The sequence below is a fragment of the Sciurus vulgaris genome (assembly GCF_902686455.1).
Source record: "Sciurus vulgaris genome assembly, chromosome: 11".
Lineage (NCBI taxonomy): Eukaryota > Metazoa > Chordata > Mammalia > Rodentia > Sciuridae > Sciurus > Sciurus vulgaris.
The window spans coordinates 82,867,112-82,891,709 of NC_136472.1; the positions used below are offsets into that span (position 1 = coordinate 82,867,112).

Consider the following 24,598-nt stretch of genomic DNA (forward strand, 5'->3'; position numbering starts at 1 on the left):
TGACAAATAGTAGGGGGAGGAAATACTGGGCTGGCAAGGAGAGCGGGCCCCATGGTTTCTGGACTTCCTCCAAGCCAATAAGCGGCCGTAGTTTCTGGACACTGTGCCCAATCCCAGGCAGGATGGAGGGCGCGGCTTTTGACTCGGTTGGGGCTGGACCAGGTTGGGGCGGGACCCGCAGCAGGCAAGGGGTTCGCGCGGTAAACCACCCAACTCCGGGGTGTTCGGGCCCCGCCCACTCACGAGTCACGTGGGCCGCCAAAATGGCGGCGTACAGGCGACAAGCTGAGGCTGATCTGAATGGTGTAAGTGCTACGCCGGTGGGAGATGGAGAAGCGCCCGAGGTAGGCGGAAATTACGAGCGGTAGTGATTCTTCGGAGATGATGCACCCAAAGGATTTGGACATTAAGAAAAAAAAAGCTCCCAATGAGGCAGGGCGTAATCAAGCCTCCAGTTGCTTTGGAACTAGGCAGAAACTAGAAGACTTAAAGTTTAGCCCTGGTTACCTGCAGCTTGTTTTCTCTTGCTTCCGTACTTTGTATAGGCCCTGTTTCAATTGGGAACATTTCCTTAGCTTCTTTCCCTCCCCACCCATGACATATTCCCTTTTCAGATTTTCGCTTAAATGTCCCTTCTTCCAGGAAGCCTTCCCACATTTTCCCTAGCTCGATTATTTGCTTTTTCTTCTTTTAAATGATATCCTCAGTCCGCCTTTAAATTCGCTGTTTCTTATTCTGATTTTCCCTTTAGGTTGTGAGTTCATGGACTTATCAGAGGGCCTGTGCTCTACAAATAATGAGTGAATATTGAATAAAATTCTGAAGGTCAAGTGAAATAATACACATAAAAACACAACAAACTAAAGCGCTTTGCAAACTATAACCTACATAAATGCACTTTTTTTTTTTTTTTTTTTTTTTGGTACCGAGAATTGAACTCAGGAGCACTCAACCACTGAGGCAAATCCACGGACCTTTTTTGTATTTTATTTGGAGAAGGGTCTCGTTGAGTTTCTGGCTAGTTAATTTTTAGATAAAATGTTGGCTATAGCAAAATCTTTACATTTCAGTGCTTTTTTAAAAAAAAAAAGTATTCTAGGATTTAGGTGCATGACTTAGTAGTAGAGTACTTGTCTAGATTCGACAGGCCCTAGGTTCAATCCCTGGCACCACAAACTATTATAAAGTCTTTCTGAAAGTTACTAGTTTATCTGCTTTAATGAGGAGAGTATAGTGAAAGCAATCACTTCTTTGACAGGGTCTTGCAAAGATTAGGCACTCAATAAATATTTGCTGTCCTGCTTTCATTAGTTCAGTATTTGTTTTATAGTAATCATAATACTGAATAGGGTTCTTGTTATTTTGTGTTTTTTTTTCCCTTTACAGAGCTGAGAGTATAAACTAGGTAGGTGTTAAAAGACATTATGTAAACGTTTTCTTTTGTGGTGGAGGGGTGATAAGCTTCAGTGAATTGGATGACAGCAGAGCAAAAAATTTATGTAAGGTTTCAGGTTAATCGTGTTGACATCTTCCCTTACAGTACAATAGATGGGTTAGGTATAGAATCTCCCTCTCGTCTTTCTTTCATTAAGTGTGTCGGAGAGAAGCAAAAGATTAAGTCTATTCCCTGAAAAATTGTACTTTGTTAAATTTTTTTTCTCCCTAACCCCAGAAAATTTAAAGAAAAAGAACTGGCTTGTGTACAGTTCTACAATGATTCAGGGAAAAAAGCTGACCCATTATTACTCATTGCATTATAACACCATAAGAAGGTTCAAAGGAGCCCATGGTTTCTGTATGTTGAGCCCATGGGGGAAATGGTCTTTCATTAGTTAGAGTTAGGATGGGTACATATCACCCATTCAGCAAATGAGTATTACAGTGATGTTCAAGATGTGTCCATAGACCACAGCCTTAGAAGTCCTTGGTGCTAATAAAATGCAGATTCTAGACTTCACCCTACTCCTGTTGAATTCAAATATCTAAGGAGGGAGCTCAAGAGAGAGCATTTCAAATAAATGCACCATGTTACTCTTGTTCATGCTACAGGTTGAGAACCACTGATTTATCATTTTCTGCATTCATTAATCTGTTTCTAATTCTCAGCCTAAGATTCCTAAAATTTGAGATTAAGTAAGTGCCCTTGACTATAAAAGTTTTTAAAATGGAAATTGGTGTAATTTGTGAAGGGCCTCGTGTTTTATCTATTCGTTGGTTAATTCGAAGAAGGTAAAACAAAAAGCATTGAACTTTGCATCCATAGACCTTCCACTTACTTATGGAGTGCAACCACAAATTTGGATTTGCCAGAAATGTCCCAATTTTCTTGTTTAAATAAACAGAACTCTTAAACTACATGCCAGAGTGCAAAAGATTTAACCAATTTTGTTATTAAAACTTTACAAAGACACAAGATATCCATAGCAGAACATTCAGAGAGGATCCTTTCTGAGACTCCAGCATTTTTTCCTCACTGATTTCTGTTAAGATGCTACAAGCCAAACCCTTATGGTTCGTTGATGTTAGTAACTGTCTGTTAATCACATTTAGGACATAGGAACCTTCCAACCCCAGAGCCCAGTGCCATAAATCCAGGCTCTGTGTTGTATCACATAGCTATTTCTGACTAAGACCCTTTTTCCACCCAGTGTGCTACTAGAGAACTGAATAAAAAATACGGTAGCCATGATCCACTGCCTCTACCCAGTTTAGAGCAGTATCCCCTCTCTCTGATTTTATCTCTCCTTACTCTTGAGGGCAATCTGTGCTCTCTCTTACCACTGTAGGAAACTTAACATAATCTCCAAAATGAGCTCAGGCTTTCATGAGACAGAGGAAAAAGAAAGTAGTCACCAAGCAGGTGCTATTTCTACTTCACCACCTGAAGAGGTAGATCAGAGAGGGAACTGGCTACTTCCTTGGAATGGCAGGGGGAAACTGTACTGAAGACAAAAACTCAGTATCTCAGTTACTTATCCTCTACTAAATCCTAAGGCAAATCAACATTTCTGAACCTCGGTTTTTACATCTATAAAAGTAGAGGTGATCATGAGCCTATCAATTAAAGTACTGTATGACTTTAAAAAGCCAGTGTCTAACAGATAAGAGCTCAATAAATGTGAATGATTCAATCAACATTGAATCATTCACTTAATATATGAAAGCAGAAGACTGTTCCTAGCACATTACTGAACTCTAAATGTTTTTTAGTCTGAATCTGTAGCACTGTATAAGGTTTTATTTACTATTAATATCATTAACTGTTATGGTTCTGGAATTTTGTGTTTTCTAGGACATGAAGATGGCAAATTATATGCATGATCTGCCCAGTCTTTCTCTAGGAGATGGAAAACTCAGAAGACCAATGGTCATTGACATCATAGAAAGAAAATTTGAGTACCTTAGAAAAGAAAAGTAAGAGAACTGTACTGAAAGTAACTTCACTTGCAGATCTTTTGTATTGCTCGTTTCTGAGGATTATCTAAGAAACTGTCACCTTTATTGAATTGGTTATAAAGAAAGTTTATTAAAAAAAAAAAAACTAGAGAGAAACATAAAAATACTAGCTTGTCAGAATATTGGGGTTATGGATAATTTCTTTCATGTCTTAAAAAAAGTGCCAAAAATTATTGCTAAAACATTATTAGTGTAGTAAATTTTTTTTAAGTAAAAGTAATTAGGGGGGCTGCAGTTGTAGCCCAGTGGTAAAGCGCTTGCCTAGCATGTGTGAGGCACTGAGTTCACTCCTCCGCACCACATAAAAATAAGTAAATAAATAAAATAAAGGTATTGTGTCCATCTACAACTTTTAAAAAAATTAATTAGGAGAAAAACATTTGAGGGTACTTAAATTTCATTGATGGCAGTTATGATTAAAATCAGTTTAGGATTGATATCCACAGTACCAAGAACAGCAAAAAAGGAATATAGCTTCAATAGTGTACAGAGTCTTAGTTACCATTTTGGCTTTTAGATTTATAGAACTCAAGAACAGTCAAAAGACAACTGAAATTAAACTTTAGAAATGTTTGAATTTAGTTATGAGTCCAAGTTAGTAAAACTGGATCTATTGGATGACTTTGGGAGAATTTTTTTTCCATTATTTAGAAAATACTTTATTAGTGTCTGTATGGAAGAAGTTTTATAAATATTAGACAAGTTATTCTGAAAGTATCTGGACTAATTAAAAATATTTATTTTCTAGATAGCCTAACCAAACATAAATTTTTCCTAGATTACCTTAAGCAAATTAATTATATTAATAGCAGGAAAGGTGTTCTTAGAAATAGGTATGTCAATAGCCATAACATTTGGCTACCTTGGAATGTATCTATGTTTATTTGTGGCCAAAATTTATGGCCACAAAAGAGTTCCATTTTAGAACCATCCTAAATAGTCATGAAAAGAGAATCCTCTCCTCTCATTAGAATGCAGGTTCCATAATGAGTGGAATTTATTTTCTTTTTTGGTTTTGTTTTGTTTACTACCCTATCGTTGGCACTTCAGAAATACCTTTCACATAGCAAATGCTCAAAAAATATTTGATGCTGGCCAGGCACAGTGGCATGTGCCTATAATCCCAGCAATTTGGGAGCTAAGGTCGGAGGCTTGCAAGTTTGAGGCCAGCCTCAGCAACATAGTGAGGCCCTAAGCAACTTAGTGAGACACTGTCACAAAATAAAAAGTGAAAAAGGTCTGGCGATGAAAGCTAGAGGTAAAGTACCCAAGGTTCAATCCCCAGTACTGAAAAAGAAAAAAGAAATATTTGATGCTGAATAAATATGTAATAACAACTACTCATAATACATCTATTATGAGAATATTATGTTAAACCTAATCATTCTCTTTGTTTTTCCTATTAGGACCTTAAATATATATGGAATGGTATTCCTTGGAACAACAGCTAGTTTCTGTGGAATATTGACAAACTTTATTTTCAGATCCTGCTTTAAGGTTAAATGTGATGCTTTGAAGACATATGCATCATTGACTGCACTTCCATTTTTATCTACTGTAGTTAGCTACAAGTTCCTTGTAACTGATGCTTTGTATTCAGGTAAATTTAAATTCGTGAATATATAATGTGATTATATATAAATAAAGTTACTCATTAACATACACAAATAATCCCCTACATTTGTATTTTTCTTTACCACTTACAAGGGTATTCATTTATTTTCCTATTTGATCCACACAACAATACTGATCATGCAGGTCAAGCATTATTGCCCCTTTTGTACAGATAAGTAACCAAAACTGATGCATGATTAAGTACTGAGAAGCAACATGATGTACTGAGAAAAGGACAGGTTTTGGCATTCCTACGCACATGATTTCAGATCCTACTTATTACCTCAGTTGTCTTATGCACGAATTAGGACTAATAGTACTTACCTCACAAGATTGTTGTGGGAATTAAAGGATGCTGTTTGTCAAATGCCTAACATAGTATCTGGCATGTTACTATTACTAGGCTTCTAATATTTCCTGCCTCCTCATTTTACCTTAAGTTTCCCAACTAGCAATTGATGGAGCCTCTAGTTGTAGTTCATTTGTTAGATCTTTGCTTAAAGAACCCTTCCCTCATGGTAGGTTAGACTTCTAGATAAATTATGAATACATTTTACCTCCAAAACATTGAACACATTTGTATTTTTTTAAATTATTTGTCTAATGTCTTTCTTCCCTGGTATACTGGACAGAATTTCTCTTTTATGTACCATTATATATCCCTAGCACCTAGCACATAACTGACACTTAATAGATAGTACATGTATTAACCTAGAATCCAGGTGTTTGGTATGCTAGTTTAGTATTCTTATTATGCAGTTGCTTCTATACAAAGCACATATGTAATAGGTTATTCTCTACATAATAAAGTAAAAAGCATTTCTAAAATGAGATGTATTAAGCCTATTATGTCATCGGCTTTCAATTTCTAATATCTTTTCTACTGTTTTGTGGTTGAAGACAGTACAAATAACTACTCTTTGAGATAACAGTTCTTAACCTGAATTCTAAAAAGAAACCAAATTTACTTTTGTTTACTAGGTAAAATAAGCAAGGAAAATTGTGTTCTGAGAAGTTCACTGGTTGGCATAGCATGTGGTATTTTATATCCCAGTGCACTGGCTTTTTCTAAAAATGGACGTCTAGCAGTCAAGTAAGTTTCTCTGTTCATTCCTTTTCTTCCTTTGTTGTTTTTCTTTCTTCTTTTTTGAGGTTAATAGACTCTTCTTATTCCATACGTTCTAATGGAAACACAATAGTTTGGTATTCAACATAGCTAACATTTAATTTTTTTACTATCTACATGATAAACCTATAATGGAAATTATCAGTTTAGGGGAAATTGGTGAATTTTTGTATTTTGGTATATTTTCCCAGGAGATATTATTAACTCTTTTTCAATTTTAGGTATCATACTGTTCCACTGCCACCAAAAGGAAGGGTTTTATTACATTGGTTACTGCTTTGTCAAAGAGAGATGAAAGTAATGGCAATTCCTCTAGTCTTTCAGACAGCATTTGGAATACTTATTGGTCTACAGCACTATGGAATATTTGAGAAAACTGTACAAGAAGAATAATCAAAAGAATGAGTGTATGCTAACTCGGCAGAGTGAATTTTTTTGTGCATTGCTAAAAGAGTGAAAAGTATTTCTGTCCCATTTGCCTAGTTGTAGCAGATACTCAGTAAGTATTAGTAATTCAATAAATGTAAATGTAAAAGAAAAGTGGGTTTTATCTTTCCTTCCTCATTGTATGTAGAAATGGGTTTGGGCCTCAGGTCTGACCTATGCAGTTAGATATTCTTCATGAAATATTAAGTCCCTGCTATGTCTCAGGCACTGTGTTACATGGAATAAAAAATGGTCCTTATCCAGAAACAGTTTTCAATTAGAAGAGGGACAAAAATATGTATATATAGAATGAGAGGGTTTGAGAGATATGTATGTAATTTGAGGGCACTGAAGAGTAGGGCTGCTATTTAAGCAGAAAGGGAAAATATGGGAGAAAGTAATGTGAGCAAATTCTGGAGGAGGAATTGGAAGTTTATAAGAAAGCAAGGTATGAAAATAACATCCTGCCCATTTCCTCTACTGGAAACCTTCAGTATACTAACTAGTGTCTTACTATTTGAAAATTATCTTCACTGTGTAAAGAACATTTATTGAACATACATCTGCCATACATTAAGAACCAAAGATGTAAAGATTCAGTTCTTGCCCTCAAGAAACTTAGTATATAAAGAAAAAGTTAACAACATGTTTCTTTAGAATCTGCCAAGGCATTCTTGAACTATGCATTTTTCTTAGTTCAGGAAATAAACACTGATGAGAAGTTACTCCCACAGCTCTTTCTCCTTGTCTTAACCATATTCATCTTTATATTAAAGGCTTGTAATCTGGGAAATATCACATGGTTGACCTTTGTTTACCTCCCCTACCACCTGGAATAATTTGTGTTTTACTTAATGGCTTCACATTCTTTTCTGTAATCAAAAACACTGCAATCAATCTTAAAACATATCAATAAATGCTTTATACTGGGGTTATGAAAATTAAAGTACACAGCAAACAATCAATAGCACATCAGAAGAATTATACACCATGATCAAGTGGGATTCATCCTAGGAATACAAGGATGATTCATCATATACAAATAAATAAACATAATATACCATATCAACTAAAGATAAAAATTATATTATTTCATTAGATACAGAAAAAGCATTTGATAAAATTTAACCTTTCATGATAAAAACTTGGAAAAGATTAGATATATAAAATGATAGAAGGCAAATAGAAGGAATATACCTCAACATAACAAAGGTCGTATATGACAAACCCACAGCTAATATCATCCTGAGTGGGGAAATAACTGCTTTTCCTCTTAAGATTTGAAAGAAGACAAGGGTACCAATATCCACCACTCTTACCATAATACTGAAAAAGTCCTAGCCAGAGCAATCAAGCACAAGAAAAGTAAAGAGCATCCAAATTGGAAAGGATGAAAATAACTTTTGTTTGCAGATGATATGATTGTATAAATAAAAAAAAAACTATGCTACCAAAAAACTGTTAGAACTAATAAAATCAGTAAAGTTGCAAAATACAAAATCAACATACAAGAATCAGTAGCTTTTATATACACCAGTAATGAACTTGTTCAAGGAGGAATCAAGATAGCAGTCTCACTTAAAATAGCTCCAAAAAAAGATACCCCTGAATCCATTTAACCAAAGAATTAAAAGATCTTTAAAATGAGACTATAAAATTTTTTTTAAAAACTGAAGATGGCATTAAAAAAATGATCCCATAGTCATGGATGAGAAGAATTAATACTGATACCAAAGTGGTCTACAGACTTACTGTAATCCCCATCAAAATACCAATGACATTCTTCACAGAAATGTTTTTAAAAGCCTAAAATCTGCACAGAACCACAAAAGACCCCAAATAATCAAAATAACCTGGCTAAAAACAAAACTGAAGGCATATACTACCTGACTTCTAAGTATACTACAAAGCAGTAAAAATCAAAACAGCATGATATTGGCATAAACAGATGAATGGACCAATGGAACAAAAAAGATATCTCAGAAATGAAGTCAAAAAGGTAGAGCCAACTGCCTTTTGCCAAAAGTACCAAGAAAGAGAAAGAAGAGACTCTTCAATAAATGGTGCTGGGAAAACTAGATATCCACGTACAGAATGATACTAAACCCCTATCTCACCATATTCACATATAAACTCAAAATGAGTTTTGAGTTTCAGGAATTTAAACCCTGAAACTGAAACTATTGGAGTAAACAAGAGAAATACTTAAGGCCATTGATATGGGCAAAGTTTTGTTTTGTTTTGTTTTGTTTTAAGAGACTTCAAAAGCACAGGCAACAGAGGCAAAAATTAACAAATGGGATTTTATCAAACTAAAATGCTTCTACACAGCAAAGGAAGTGACTGACAATGAAGAGACAACCTGCAGAATGGGAGAAATTATTACAAGCTATTCATTGACAAAGGATTAATATCCAGAAGAGAAACAACAGCAAAAAATGTAATTATCTGATTTAAAAATGGACAAATGATCTGAATAGATATTTCTCAAAAGAAGACATACAAATGGCCAGGAAATATGAGCATTTTTAAATGCTCAACATCACTAATTGTCTGGAAAATATAAATCAAAAGCACAATGATATATCATTTCACCCCAGTCAAAATGACTACTATCAAAAAGACAAAAAAATAAATACTGGTGAGGATGCAGACAACGGAGAACTCTCACACTGATGATAGGCATATGAATTAGTACAGCCATTATGAAAAACAGTTTGGAGAACATGATGCGCACTACAAACCAAGCAACTTGGGAGGCTGAGGCAACAGGAAAGCAAGGGCTGAGGCCTTTTTACTTTACAGTAGTAGAGCACCCCTGGGTTCAATCCCCCCATCAGAGAAAAATAAATAAAAAGATAAACCATGAGCCAGACTGATTAGGCATAAAAAAGAAGATTCAAATGACTCAAATGATTCAAGAGTGATGTTTCTTCACTACAGATTCCATAGATATTAAGGAAACCTTTAATAATTTATCCATAAATCTTAGAATTTAGATGAAATGGCCATTGCCTTGTGAGGACTTAAGAAGTTCACTGAAGAAGATGCACATAACCAGAATAACCATGTACCTATTATAGGTATTACATTTATAGTTAAAATTCTCTCCACTAGGAAAACTGCAGGTCCAGAATCTTCACTGGTAAATTCTGCCATCTAAGAAAGAAATAATACCAATATAATACAAACTCTTCCTGTTATGGTTTGGATGTGAGGTGTCCCCCAAAAGCTCAAGTGTGAGACAATGCAAGAAAGTTCAGAGGAGAAATGATTGGGTTGTGAGAGTATTAACCTAATCAGGTACTTAATCCCCAATGGAATTAACTGGTAACTGGAGGCAGATGGGGGTGTGGCTGGAGGGAGTGGTTCATTGGGGGCGTGGTTATGGGGTATATATTTTTGTATCTGGAGAGTGGTGTCTCTTTCTTCTTCGTGATCACTGTGATGTGAGCTGTTTCCCTTCATTACCCTCCCCACCATGATATTTAGCCTAACCTTGAGCCCCAAGGAATGGCGCCTGCTGTCTGTTGAGACCTCTGAAACCTTGAAACCCCAAATAAACTTTTCCTTCTCTACAGTTGTTATTGTTGGTTCTCATAGTCACAGCAGCAAAAGAGCTGACTAAAACACTTCCAAAATAATTGAAATTTGCCAACTTATTTAGTTAAGTCCTGCACTACCCTGATATCAAAGTCAGATAAAGATATTCTAAGGAAAGAAATGATAGCTCCATACACCCTGAGAACATAGATGCAAAAAAATGTAAATTTTAGCAAACAAATATACATAAGGGAGTGTACCTCATGACCAAGTGAAGCGTATTCCAGAAATACAAGAGTGATTTAACATTGAAAAGAATGAATTCAAGCTTGCCTAGCATGCACAAGGCTCAAGGTTTGATCACCAGCACTTCTAAAAGGAAAAAAAAAAAAATTACATACTCTTCTGTATGCATGTTTTTGATTGATTTCTGATATCTTTTAAATTTTTATTGCCCAAGATTTGTAATTGTTATTAATAAACATATCTGTCCAATATAAGCTACTCTGTCACTTCTAGATTCTGAAAGTCCCTCTTTTGTTTTTTGATTATCATCTTTGGAAAATGTGAACTTGTTCTGGAGCAAGTCCAGAGACTTGTGTAGCACTGAAGTCAGAGCCACATTCCAGGAATTTTCTCTGCAACACAGGGAGGTATATATAGTCCAAGTGAAAGATGATAGACTAGGGTAGTAGTAATGAAAATAGTGACAAGTGGTCAGATTCCATTTTCTTTGATTTGGACTGGCTATTTTATGTACCAATATCTGTTGTCAGAAAGAGCTCAGACAGGCTATAAGAAACCAAAATTATCTATTCTCTTTCAGAATTTCTCAAAGCTTTTACAAAATCAAAACTACTGCATTCATTTTTAGTAACAGAGAAAAAATGTGCTTTGACAAATTGTTCTTGGTTTCCTAATTTCAAAATAAGTACATCGGACTAGTGCAAGCATCACAGACATTACAGAGCTACATTTCCATCTCCTTCCCTTCTGTGTACAGCCCAAGTTCAGCTAAACTGTTGGGAATAAGAAATTTTCATAGATGCCATGCAGAAAATGGCTGCAAGGACAAAAGTGGAATCTGTGAGACTAAAAAGTCACCTCCAGTGCCCAGGTAGGAGATGACAGTTATGAAGGAAATTTAAGAGAAAAATCAATAGAAGTTCATGATTGATTAGCCTATAGGGAGTAATGTAATGTACAGAAACTCAGGTTTATGGCTTGTCCATAAGAATGGATGTTGTCATCAATTGCTGAGAGAGGAAAAAATACAGGTCCAGATATGAGCGTGGGAAACACATTTGATTTTTGACTTTTGAGTATGTCTTGAAGTTTATGATTTGGAAACATCTAATGAATCTGTCTCTAGTATCACATCCATTTTTTTTTCTGCACCATATGAATTATATTAAATGAAATTATGATTGTCACTTTCATTTTTAGCACTGCAAAAAATATAAAATGTGTATTCATTTTTAACTAATGTTTTCCTGCAAAAAGGAAAGCAAATTCTTAACCTGACATTTAAGACACTCTTTGTTTTGTTTCTGTTTGACCTTCTAAACCTTATTTCCCATTATCCTCTACCAGTTGGTAGTTTTACAGTTTCTACATAATTATGAAACAGTCCAGTATACAGAATTCCTATTAAATTCCATTCAGGCCAACCTAGAGAGCACACTATTGATCTGAGAGTTTACTTCAAACCTTGAGATGAAAGGCAAAGCATTTGAAAGAAAGACTAGGAAATATCCTTCTTTTACATTTTCATGCAAATAAATCTTTATATCTTTGCAAGTTTAGAAACTATAGTTATACACTTCCTTTGCACTAGAAAAGGAGCCTCAATGTCAAGCAGCCCTGATATGGGTTGACAGTAAGGATAATAAAACACCTTATCAGTTAGTCAGAAATTCTGGAGAATGAAAATCAAAATTCCTGAAATGTGTTATGATCATGTATTTGATATACTTAACTGTATACTCATTTCAATAGTCTTGGCCTTCCTGTAGTTTAGATGGAGCTTCTAAATCAGCACTGTCCAGTAGAAATATACTACAAACCATTTACTATATTAAATTTTCTAGTAGCCATACCTAAAAAATTTTATTTAATCCAGTATATTTAAACTATTATCATTTCAACATGTAATATAAAAATTTGTACTAAATCTTCAAAATCTGGTATATGTTTTATACTTACAGCACACCTCAATTTTGAAATTTTGACTAGTATATTTCATTTGCTTAATAGTCAGGTGTGGCTAGTAACTACTATACTAGAATATACAAATGTGAACCAAACACTGAGCAATCAATTCGTAAGCAGCAACCTGATGACAGCTCCTGAGTTGACTTGCCACACTTCCATTGACTTGGTCAGTGATGAGACAATGAGTCCTAATGGATTCAGAGTTTATCAGTCTTAGCACAACAGCATGAGCTTTTTATGTTTTCATTGCTTTATCTGGCCACTCAAGTCCCATAGAAGTTATGTGGAGGTGGACCCAGGGGAATGCTTGTTAGTCAGCTTTCCATCGTTGTAACAAAATACCTGAAAAAAAAAAAAAAAAAAAAAACTTAAAGGAGAGATTTATTTTGGATCAGTCTCAGAGGTTTCATGCCATTGTCAGCTGGCTCTACTGTTTCTGGGCTTGTGAAGCAGTATAACATGGTGGAAGGGCATGGAAGGGCAAAGCTGATCACATCATGGTAGCCAGGAATCAGAGGGAGAGGGAGAGAGAGGAGTAAGAGGTTAGAGGAGAGAGGGGAGAGAGGGAGAGAGGGAGAGAGGGGAGTAAGAGGTTAGAGGAGAGAGGGGAGAGAGGGAGAAGGGGAGGAAGAGAAAGAGGGAGAGGGACGGGTTCTCTGTGTGTGCGGGGACATGGGGGGGGGTAGGGAGGGAGGAGTAGGCAGAAGACAATATATAGTTCCCAAGGGCACATCCTCAAGGACCCATCCCCTTCAACTAGGTCCTACCTCCCACATTTTCTAAACCTCCCAATAATTCATTCATCAATGAATCCATCAGTATCAGAGCCCTCATGATCCAATCACTTCCCAAAGGCCCCACCTCTGAACACTGCTGCATTGTGAACCAATCTTCAACATATGAGCCTTTGTTCCTAAGGTAGACAATATCTTTATATCCTTGTAAGAAAACAAATCTGCCCTCCAACCCACAAGGAAACATACTTTGAAACTTCAAAGTCTACTATGTAAACATCTAGGTCACAAGATACAGCAATGCCACTGACAACTGCCTCCCAATAACTGGCTTTTTTCTTAAAAGCCTTCTTAAGATACTCCAGGCAGAATTAATGTTCCACAGTATCCTCTATGTACCTGAAAAATAGCATAGAACTCCTGTGCCTGTCTCTCTCACTATTCTATGAGCCCCCAAGAGCCAGTGAAACATCAGTTCTCAATAAATACTTGATGAAGAAATAAAGGCTTTGAAAGAAACAGGATAATGAGAGAGACTAAACTAGGAGGAATTTAGTTTAGACTGGTGGTCAAGGAAAGTCAAGATTTCATTAATCCAAAGAATAAGAAGTCAGCCATGTAAAATCTAGGGAAGAAGAGTAGTTAAGGAACAGCATGGTTAAAGAATCTACAACACCAAAAAGCTTGAAGACTTGAACTGAAAAGCCAGAGCATCTAACAAGCACAGCAAGTGAGTATTCAAATGTCTTAACTTGGGAGAAGTGAGAACAGTCAAATTATGCAGGCTTTTAAGAACCATGTTAAGGACCTGGAGTTTTATGCAAAGTTCTTGGAAAGCCATTAAATAATTTTAGAAGGGCATATTATAATTAATTTTCAAATGGAATTTGATGTAATCTCTATCAGGTGCCTTGTAAAATATGGATAGGAGTCACAAATTCATTCGTAGTAAATGGTGACCAATGACGTTTTGCTACTTCATCTTGAGACTTAAGTTTGTCTTTCTTCTCAGGAATTTGGTTTTCTGAGTCTAGAAACTGAACACTTTCCTTCCTCTGCTTCAATATTAAACACTAGCCAAGTCAACCTATTAACCATTTCTTTAAATACTTTACACTTTCTGACATTCAACCCTCACCTGTAATGTCTTCTACTACTTAAATTTTATCATTCATTTCTAGTTTACTTTTTTTATCTTTTTAGAATTCTCAACATACTAAATTTCCATTATTAATCCATAATGGCATGCTACCCATTCTACACAGCATGAACATTTATGAATTTCAAAACTGGTTTCAAACCTTTAAAAATAGATTAAGTGTATGTAGTAGTATCAGGAAACAAAGTATTCACATGCAAAAAAATTTATTAGCATCTACATAAGTTGTTTTTCTCAAATTCTCTTCATTTACCTCACTAACTTTCCTACTGGGGAAGATTTCCACCTAGGGATCTCAGCAACTGTTCTTTTCTGGTTCACTTACTACAGACGATGTGATATCAGCTAAATACATCTCAGACAAGGGAGTTTTTGGAGCTCTTTATACTACTTACCTTGCCTATGAAGGTCCCCTTTTATCTTGAATATCTCATTCTCCTCCTTTGATAAAAGTCAATGATTTTCAAAGCAACCTTGGTAAGCATTTTTATTGGATCCTCACAACTCTACAAGATAATTAATGAAGGCATTTTCCCCCTTCTGTTTTAAATATGAAGAAAGAGGATGCGGAGATGAGAACTGAGACAAATGTCTTACATTCTTGGTCCAAGACATTCTCAACTGTCTTGACAGAGGCCCTAGGATCTTCTACGAAATTTCTTTCAACACATTTCGCCCAACTCTGCTTTCAAATAAGCGGTATTCTGGAGCAAACTAGAAATCCTCTGAAAACAGGTTCCTGCGCTTGCGCTGCTCCGGTTATGCTGGGACAACCGACCAGATCCTAACATGGCACAGAGAGCTGAAAGTCTCAGGGAGAGTAGTAAATTGATGGAGCAAAGAAATCCCAGCTCCTCTTGCCATTTTAACCATAGTTCCCTTCATATGCTAAGAGCTGTGTAGTTTTGGTACACCCCACGCCAACCTCACGAGTTGGACTCTACTGATCAGGAAGTTAATGTAACATGTTCAAAGTAGGTTTTAGAAGTCGGTTTAGGTTCACCCAATTTACATCTCGGAATTTCACAATTTCTGCAATATCGGTCCTGGGACGCTAGGGTGGGTGAAACGCGTATCCTCGGTGAAAGCCTAACTTCAGAGGTGAACCACGCAGCCTCTCGACCGGAAGCTACTCAACAGGAAGCGGCTTTAGCCTAGTCACGTGTCAGCCGGAAATGGCTGCGCCAGGAGTAGCGGAGTAAAGGTTGTAGCTTAAGCCCCGGCGTGTTGGAGGAAGAACTGGAGAGTCACCCGCTGCTGCTGGGAGGAGAACAGGTAATGGCATGCTAGGAAAGGGGTAAAGCAAATGCCCTGATGTCCGGGTAAGTACGGTGTGGCGACACATCGTCCACCCGCAGCACCGGAACGAGACAATAGAGGGGCGGCGGCCTTACGGGATTGTCTCTTCACTTTCCATCCTAGAAGTTGAGACCCTATATTTAAACTAAGTCAGTCAATAGAAAGAAAAAAAAAAAAAAACCTTTTGGAATGTTTCTAGTATTAAAGGTGGCATTTCCTTTGATTTTTTTTTAAATCAATAATAGGGACATAATGCTCGTCGGGGGCTATCCAGTCAGGACTTTTACCGAACTAAGGGTGATTTGTGATAGAAACAACTGTTTCAGAACGAAAGAACCTCACCAATATGCAGAGCAGAGAACGGAAAAGTAATGGTAGCATTGGCTGTGTAATTTTCATAAGAAAATATTTTTTACGTATACATCACACTGCTTTGATTACATATATTTCCTCCACCCCACATACAGAATCATTTAGTGCTCCTACATGATAGAGACTCTATCTCTTATTTGAAGGCAAGCCCTCAAAAATTTGAGTCCTGGAAACCTAAAGTCTGCATTGTATTAGGTTAATTTTTTTAGTGTAGAGATACAGAATTTCACTGCACTAAACATTTTCCATGATTTTTACATTTAAATAGGTATCCAATAAATATTTGTTAGACAATGCCATAAATTAATCTTAAGCAGATAGTGATAGTGAACCAAGACAATCTGATTCATAAAACCAGTTGTCCTTAAACCTTTGCTTTTCTTGTTCCTGGGGAATCTGAATCTTTAGGCTAAAATTAATTCACTACTTCCCTACTCTGACATTCATCCTATCTAGTGGAGATCAACAAACTACCGGAATGTAGGCCACATGCAATCTAAACATACAGCTATCCAGCTCATAATGAATTTTTACATTTTTAAAAATTCAATAGCGACCATATACCCACAGTGTTTAAAATCTTTAATATTTTACCCATTAGGGAACAGATTGCCAGCCCTTACTCTAGGGTATACCTAGAAGCAAAATTGCGGGGTGTCTTCTCCCTACTACCAAATTCTTTCCGAAGTGGTTATACCTATTTAGGTATAATTTACAATTCCACCGGCAGCACATGAGAGTTTCAACTACACTAAATTCTTGCCAGTAATTGAAATCATAAGATTTTAATTTTAGCTAAGCTATGGGTGCCTATTAGTTTCTGTGGTCTTATTTTTCCCTGACAATAGTGAATTTGAGTATATTTTCACATTTATTGGCTGTTTGAATTTCCTGTTTTAGTGAAGTGCCTGTTCAAACCTTTTTTCAATTTTCTCTTTAGGGTTGTTTGCCTTTTCCTTGTTGGCTTGTGTTCTTTATGTTATGATACCATTCCTTACTCATTTGGAAACATGTTCCCCCACACAAGCTTATTTGCATGATATCTACTGATGAAATAAGTTCTTAATTTTAATATTGGTTAGTGTTTAGTGCTATTTGTGAATTCTTCAGGAACTATTGTTAAGGATTATGAAGATATGCTGTATTAGAAGCTTTAGGTGTTTATTGCTTTTCAATTTCTGGTTCCTGTTTCACTTTTTTTAGTATGCTATAATATGCATCAACTTCAGATTATGAACTATGATCTTTCAAAATCACACTTATGATCTTCAGGAAGCTTTTAAAATTGTTCTCTTATAGATACACATTACTAAAAATATTTTCATGTTTTTTTAAGGGTCAAGATGGAAAACCATAAACCACATAATACCATCAGGGAAAATTCAATTTTTGATATCATAGCCAGAAAAATTGAACTACTACCAGAAGCAGAAAGGTAGGATCCCTTAACCTAAAAATGTTTTTTACCAGGTGGGTTTTCATCAATATATTATCTCAAATTTACCTGGCCTAAGTATAAACCACATAGGATATCAGATGGAAAAAAATTGAACTCTTTTTTTGCTTTGATGAGAAAACTAAGATCCAAAGAGATTGACTATTTTATTCAATATCAAAGCTAACTGTGGAAGTTGAGGCTAGATCTGTCTTTGGTATCTAGTTGTATGATGATTTATTTGCAGCTGGGAGTACAACAATATGTAAACATTCATGGACCCATTTAAAAAACTTTATTCTCTTTCTCAGTTCACTTCTATCAGTATACTTACCTATCTAAAAATATATTGCTATATATATATTTTTTTATGACAACGTCAGAGGAAAGGGATAGTGGTTAAAGGTCTTTGAGATATGATTAAAGAGAAAAAGCATAGTAAACATACTGGTCTTTGAAGAAGACATAGGCAACTACAGTGCACCTCCACAAAACATTCTTAGACCTTGACAATCAAAGTCTTTCTCATGAAAATACATTTAAAATGAAAAGGAGCCAGCCTGGGTAAGAGAAACAGTCTCAGGTAGAGGGAATAGGATATGCCTGGGCCGAAGAGTTTGTCATATTTGAGGAACCAATATTACTGAAATAAAAGGGAGTGGACATTAGAAACAACAGTTTTAAGGAGGAAAATGTGATCCAACTGAACTTCCTAGTGAACATTTCAGGTGTTTTTTAGAAAATAGATTTAAGGTAGTAAGGAAAGGAAATAGAAAAACTGACATAGTTATCTTGGTGAGTAGAGAGTTTAGAGTGGTGGCATTTGAAATTAAAAAGAGGAAGGATTTGAAATACATTTTGGAGCTGTACTCCCATCTTCAGGTGTTATGATTACACAAATTCCAGCCTTGCTGTTAACCACTCAACAAGGGAGAACCTAGAAACCAAGAGTCGTAATAAGAATTGGGTGAGATTTTAAAGGCTTTACATCCCTCACCACCACCACACACCCACATACCAATTTTCTTGAGGTAAAAAGAAAAACTTACAAAGCAAAAAAGGATGTTTCCAAACTAAGCAAGGTAAGGAAAGCCATAGACTGACACAAGGAAATGAAATGGTAGCAGCTTTGAAAAAGATGCTTTACCAAAACTGCAATGTGAAAATTTAGTTCAAAGACAATAAATTGCTTTCAAATGGTGGCACCTAATCAGGGCACATGATTGTGTTTTGTTATCTTTGCTTTGTTTCTATTTCTCTTCATTCTCATTTTATCTGTTAATTTTGACTCCTCATCCCATTATGCATTATCAGACCATTCACTATGCTTAAGTTACTCGGTATGTTAGCTGTATAAACATTAAACTTCATTTTCTGACCTATGGAATAATTACATGTACCACATACTTCACTGCCATTTGCTAAATTTGGTCTTTTTTAGCTTAAAATCCATTTCTCCCACTGTCTCAAAACATCAATTTGTTAATCAATGTAGAGTACCCAGCATAGAGTATCACTTTGTATTATCACTTCTTCACTTTCCCAGTCCTGACACTAATGCTTCAGGGAGGAGTGAAACATTAACTCCATAACACCTCCATGGAAGATATTACTGACACCAAATTGAATACATCTTTGTATCTGTTATCAAATTGCTCATAGACTAGAGGGAAAATCTACCATTTAAATTAATGATTACAAGGTAGTAACATCTTGTAATATGTTGTGCTAGAGAGGTAAGTATTGAGTATTATGGGAACTCAGAAGAGAGCCATCCAATTCTGACTCTCCAGAACCCATTTGTTCCTTGCTGTATTAGGGTAAATTTCTACACTAATATTCTTTACAAATATGATAAAAATATATTTTGAAAAATCTATCACTTTATCCTTAAGTACCAGCCAAATTCAAAAGCCTTTTAGTATCAAAATCTATGTGTAAAACAATGATTTAAGGCTTTGGTTTAATGGAGCTAATCAAGGATAGATATCTAGTTATTCCCAAAGCCCTAGTAATGCCAGAATTAGTTCACAGACACAGAGGAACCAAAAAGTTATTTTTTCTTACCCTCAGGAATCTACTTGAACACGGATCCACATATGTTGGACTCAATGCTGCTTTCTGTGGCCTAATAGCAAACAGTCTTTTTCGGCGCGTCTTACAGGTGACACAGGCCCGAATAGCTGCTGGTTTACCAATGGCAGTGCTCCCATTTCTGACAGCAAATGCATCTTTCAAAGGTTTTGTAAGTTTACCTTTGAGTACAGGTAAATTCTATTTCACTATCACTAAAGAGTTTATCTTCATTTATACTATTTTCAACTTAAATATCAAGTACCTATGTGCAGTGTTTGGGTAATACAATCTTGATAACCTATTATGTAGCAACAAATTCATATTAGCATGGCTTACCAACTAAGTAAAATGCACATACACAGTTCTGAATACTTTGTTTGCCAGGGTACTCAGTAGGAATATTTGGAAACGTAATTTTTTATAAAAATGCCGTCTTTTTAAATTTATATTCTATAAATTCCTTAAAAAGAAAAAAATAGTTTATGGGAATAAGATTCTTTATATAGTAAATCTCTGACAGCACTACATGCATATATAAGACTTAACAATAGGAGATTTAACTTCCTTTTTAAGTTTTACCATGTGTAAAATTTTGAGTCACAATTGTTGATAAATTATTTAAGTGCCGCTCCAAATTTGATTAAATTGGATGAGCACTGTTTGAATTCCCATGGCCATGGTGGAAAGAATTTGTATGAACAAGAGAAACCTGTTACCCACTAAACTGAACAGTGAATAAAATTATTAGCCCATGTCCCATATGAAACAAGTGCAGAAATCTAGAAGCATCCCATATCTTGAGATCCATTATATCCAAGTCCAGCACGAATTAAAGAATTTTTTTTTTTTTTTTTTTTTCCCCCTAAGATGAGTGTCCATTTGTTTCAGTGCTGGAATCAAACCCAGGGCCTTACACATACTAAGCATGCACTCTACCACTAAGTATCCCCAACTCTATTATAGCATGACTTGCAGAATATAATTTGTTGTACTATTGCCTGAAAATAAATAAGTCAACCTCATATTCTTTAAATCATGTTTAACTATCATGAAAATCACTTCCAAAACTTATTTATTTTCTAGGTGAACTGCATTGTGAAACCTGTATCGTGACACGGAGTGGACTTATTGGTTTTGTTTTAGGAGGACTGTACCCTGTTTTCTTGGCTATACCTGTAAATGGTGGCCTAGCAGCCAGGTAGGATTCTCTTTTCTCTTAATTACTGAAATCCTTTTAATACATATCTAGAAAACTCAGAACTTAAAACAGCAAATATACTTTCTCTAAGATTTAGAAGAAAGGCAATGTTACCTTTTTACTTAGAAGACTTGCTTTTTCTTTAATCAATTTGGGCTTATCAAGAATTTGAAAATACTTATATATGATGTATCAATGCATTCTACTGCCATGTATAACTAAAACAAATTTTAAAAAGGTCAATAAAAGACAGTCCATGCTTCTATAATTATATCAAAACGGATTCTGCTATCAAGTATAACTAAAAAGAACCAATAAATTTTTTTTTAAAAAATTTGAAAAGTTCTAGAACTTTATCATACTATGACTCTTGGGTACATGGTTCAGGTTACTAACCTTACTTGAGTATTGAATGCTCACTACAAAACTGCAAAGAGTACTATGTCTAGTACAAAAGCTGTATTATATACATATTTTCTTAGATGAATCTGAGCACTTGTACTAAAGGAAAATTCTATCAGGAATGTCCACAACCATAAGCCTGCTAGTTCCAAATAATTCGGTTATTTCTCTGTTGAACTCTTGTATTAGCAGTCTATTCTGTATGAGTCTTCAGAGGTAAACCAGGAAAAAGAGGCAAAAAAGAAAACAAGGCAGTTTTTAGGACTAATAGACACTGAAGAGAATAGCATTTCCTAATCATTATCTATTGAACTTAAGACTTCTAGGATTAATATATATTGCACATAGGTTTTTCCACTCAATACAATACTCTTTTCTGGTGATTTCTTAATGTTTTCTTACAGGTATCAATCAGCTCTGCTACCAGAGAAAGGAAACACCTTAACTTACTGGATTAGAATTTCTAAGCCTATCTTCAGAAGGATGTTATTTCCCATTTTACTCCAGACTATGTTTGCAGCATACCTTGGGTCTAGACAATATAAAGTACTTATAAAAGCCCTTCAGTTACCTGAACCTGGCCTAGAAATTCACTGATTTTAAGCAAATGTGTATACAAAAATAAAATTATAAAGACAACCTGTAACTGTAATGTTAAAAATAAACAGACTTATAATTTATCTTAAGACGTATAATTCTGGGGCCTACAACAAAAGGCTACACACAGGGCAACAAAGGCTGGACTCAAGAAAAATGCCCTCTTAATACATTAAGCAGTGAATCTGGACTGTAACACACGAGAAAAAATTAAGCAATTTTCCATGAAGACTTCACAAAGTCAAACAGGAAAACTATAACAAAAATCAACATAGCAAATGTTACTTTGTTTCCTCAGTTCAGGGTGTTACCTTGGGTATCATTAACCCATAAAATTTTAGAACTTATAACTTTCCTCACAGGACATCCATGCTAATCTATATTCTTGGAAAGCTCTATTTTTGTAAGATATAGACAAAGTTCATCCTTTAAAGCTTCTGTTGTGGGATAGTTATCATCAGACTTGAATCACTCCTTTTTGTACATATGTACTAAGCAAGCTAACTAACTTTTAATCCTCAGTACCTTCATCAGTTACCTCACTCAAGACTGGTATTACATACATAAATTACCTAATAGCACCTGACACATGAGGCACTCAAATAGTAGATACATATTCTTCCTATTGGTTCTTGTTTTGCTTTCTGACATATGGATTCAGTCACTAAGAGAGCATTTAAATTTTTAAGTAATCTGTTGTATTCTTCCAAAATTTCTCATCCTAGTTCTTTAAACTATTTTCTTTTATTATAATAGGACCTGAATCAGCATTGTCCAACCTGTGATGAAAGGTATCCTGTTAGCCACTAGCACCTAAAATTTGGATACATGGCTACAGTATTGGACAGCACACATCTAGACTAGCACTTTCTTATGAAGCAACTTGGTCACCACAGAAGAGTACCACGTCAAATCTTAAATCCTATCCATATCATATTCTGAGCATATCTCAACTCCTTTCAAATGTAGAGACTTAAATGTTAAGCAATATTATGCTCTTAGCCTATTTAAAGAAAACAGTTGCCAAATTTAAAATTCAAGTGACTTAAAATACATTTTCAACTTTGCACAAAGCAAAGATGATCTGTTATCTCAATAGGCACATAAAATGTATTTTTAATATAAGAAATGATACCAATTGAGACAAAGAACCTGCACCAGTAGAACATTATGCACAAGGGACAAGGGAAATATGGCACAATTTTACTGTGACTATCCTCTGAATTATAGTTGAGTGATTTTATTTGCTTCCTTTCTGGATTTCTCAAGTTTTCTATCAAATATACTTTACTTTTAAAGGTAGAGAGAAAAGCTGGATACTGTGGTGCATACCTGTAATCCAAGCAACTTGGGAGGCTGAGGAAGGATGATTCCAAGTTTGCTACAAACCTCAGCAACTTAAGGAGGCCCTTTCTCAAAATTATTGAAAACAAGGGCTAGTGTGGCTCAGTGGTAAAGTACCCAAGTTCAACCCCCAGTACCCAAAAAAAAAAAAAAGACTGGAGAGAAAAAAATGTACATATATAAAACTTAAAAGTCAAAATAAATTACCTACTTCTTTTACAAGCTAAAATATCAAGAGTAAAAGTTCTTTGATTCAAGTTCTCCATTTTATCTGCATTCTATCACTTTTAAAGCAGAGTTCTATCACAGTAAAAATAATTAAAATTCCATGCTTCAAAAATAAATCCAAATTACTCAAGACTTCTTAACTTAGATAACCCTATATTGTTTATTACAAATCATTTCCTTACTATTTTTAACTGTTAAATACACCCTAGTATACCACCTATAAATGGGTATATATAATCATTAATAATGGTTTCTGTAATCAAAAAAGATTTCTAACATCTGTCCTGTGCTACATTATTTCTCAAATCTTTTCAGTTAAAAGAAATGGGCAACATAGGCAATAAAGTATGTTTAGTCTATTGCTACACATCTGCCAGAATTTTTGTTCATAAGGCAGATATGACACGTGACCCTGCTGTGAGCTGCTTTACAACTTAAGTAAACTTATAGCTAAGATCTAAAGAACACTGCCTTCATCAGGAAGGTAGTTCTTCATATGTCTTGTCAGATTATTTAAAATCTTCTACAATTCACTTTGTATAGTTACATGGCTTTGAAGGGTTTATACTAAACATATTTTGTAAACATTGAAGAGTCAGAGTGGTTTAGGAAATTGACCTCATGGGAACACATGAAAGAAACAATTTGGAAGCACATTCTAAGGAAAGGAAGGCTATCAATAAAATTCAAATTATATTAACAGAATTACACAATGTCCCAAATAATTAGTGACTAGACTTTGGTGAAAATTGATTTTTATGAAAACTGAGCAACAAAAAATTTTTAGGTCAACAAAAAAATCAGTATGTTATAAAGAGGGAGTGAGTGACTGAATATTTTAACTACACATAAACATATTCAACTTCAAATATGAAAAATACTGTGCTGACCAAACAGCATTCTTAAAGTTTCTAATGGAAGACCAACCTTCCCTTTTGGACCCCTGGCTTAGATGGTAACTAAATGAAACAAGAATGTGGGAGGGAAAGCTCAGAAAAACAAAAAATATGAACATTTAGGAGGGTCTCAAAACTGTATTGATAGTGACATGTATCTCACTACCTACTCGTCAAATTAATATGGCGAAATACTGAATTTATCTTCAAAATGCTGAACTATATATTAAAAAGATAATTACTTATTATTGGTGAATCATTCAGTTTAAAAGTGTTTCATTGAAATAGTAGGTATTTATGCTACACCAAAAAGTATTGGCACCTAAACCTTTAGGTCCTGTAGGAGCACTAGCCACTTGCATAAGAGTGGGAATGATTTTTACTGCTTGGCTTTACAGGCACTAAATATATTTAGATTTTGCGAAACTTAAGTAGACAATCCATTTTGAATAATACCATACAAAAGCCAATTTCAAAGC

General features: G+C 35.2%; 2 protein-coding genes across 2 annotated transcripts; both read left to right on the forward strand.

Annotated features, from left to right (window-relative positions):
- The first annotated feature begins 200 nt into the window (after positions 1–200).
- Positions 201–8,274, forward strand: TMEM126B (transmembrane protein 126B). Its single transcript, XM_079105620.1, has 5 exons — positions 201–344; positions 3,293–3,414; positions 4,863–5,056; positions 6,052–6,163; positions 6,418–8,274. The coding sequence occupies exons 1-5, from the start codon at positions 264–266 to the stop codon at positions 6,587–6,589; spliced, it is 681 nt and encodes a 226-aa protein (XP_078961746.1). The 5' UTR covers positions 201–263; the 3' UTR covers positions 6,590–8,274.
- A 7,172-nt stretch (positions 8,275–15,446) lies between these two features.
- Positions 15,447–21,734, forward strand: TMEM126A (transmembrane protein 126A). The gene is made up of 5 exons (XM_079104078.1): positions 15,447–15,594; positions 17,280–17,378; positions 19,452–19,645; positions 20,538–20,652; positions 21,459–21,734. The coding sequence occupies exons 1-5, from the start codon at positions 15,587–15,589 to the stop codon at positions 21,649–21,651; spliced, it is 609 nt and encodes a 202-aa protein (XP_078960204.1). The 5' UTR covers positions 15,447–15,586; the 3' UTR covers positions 21,652–21,734.
- Positions 21,735–24,598: the final 2,864 nt, after the last annotated feature.

What these genes read in the sequence shown, in the direction of transcription:
- TMEM126A (XM_079104078.1), top strand. An exon ending in AAGTTTACCTTTGAGTACAG is followed by an intron (nt 19,646 to 20,537) that starts GTAAATTCTATT and finishes TTTATTTTCTAG; the next exon opens with GTGAACTGCATTGTGAAACC. An exon ending in AATGGTGGCCTAGCAGCCAG is followed by an intron (nt 20,653 to 21,458) that starts GTAGGATTCTCT and finishes GTTTTCTTACAG; the next exon opens with GTATCAATCAGCTCTGCTAC.
- TMEM126B (XM_079105620.1), top strand. Translation starts at nt 264, where the DNA reads ATGGCGGCGTACAGGCGACAAGCTGAGGCTGATCTGAATGGTGTAAGT. An exon ending in GAGTACCTTAGAAAAGAAAA is followed by an intron (nt 3,415 to 4,862) that starts GTAAGAGAACTG and finishes TTTTCCTATTAG; the next exon opens with GACCTTAAATATATATGGAA. An exon ending in AATGGACGTCTAGCAGTCAA is followed by an intron (nt 6,164 to 6,417) that starts GTAAGTTTCTCT and finishes TTTCAATTTTAG; the next exon opens with GTATCATACTGTTCCACTGC.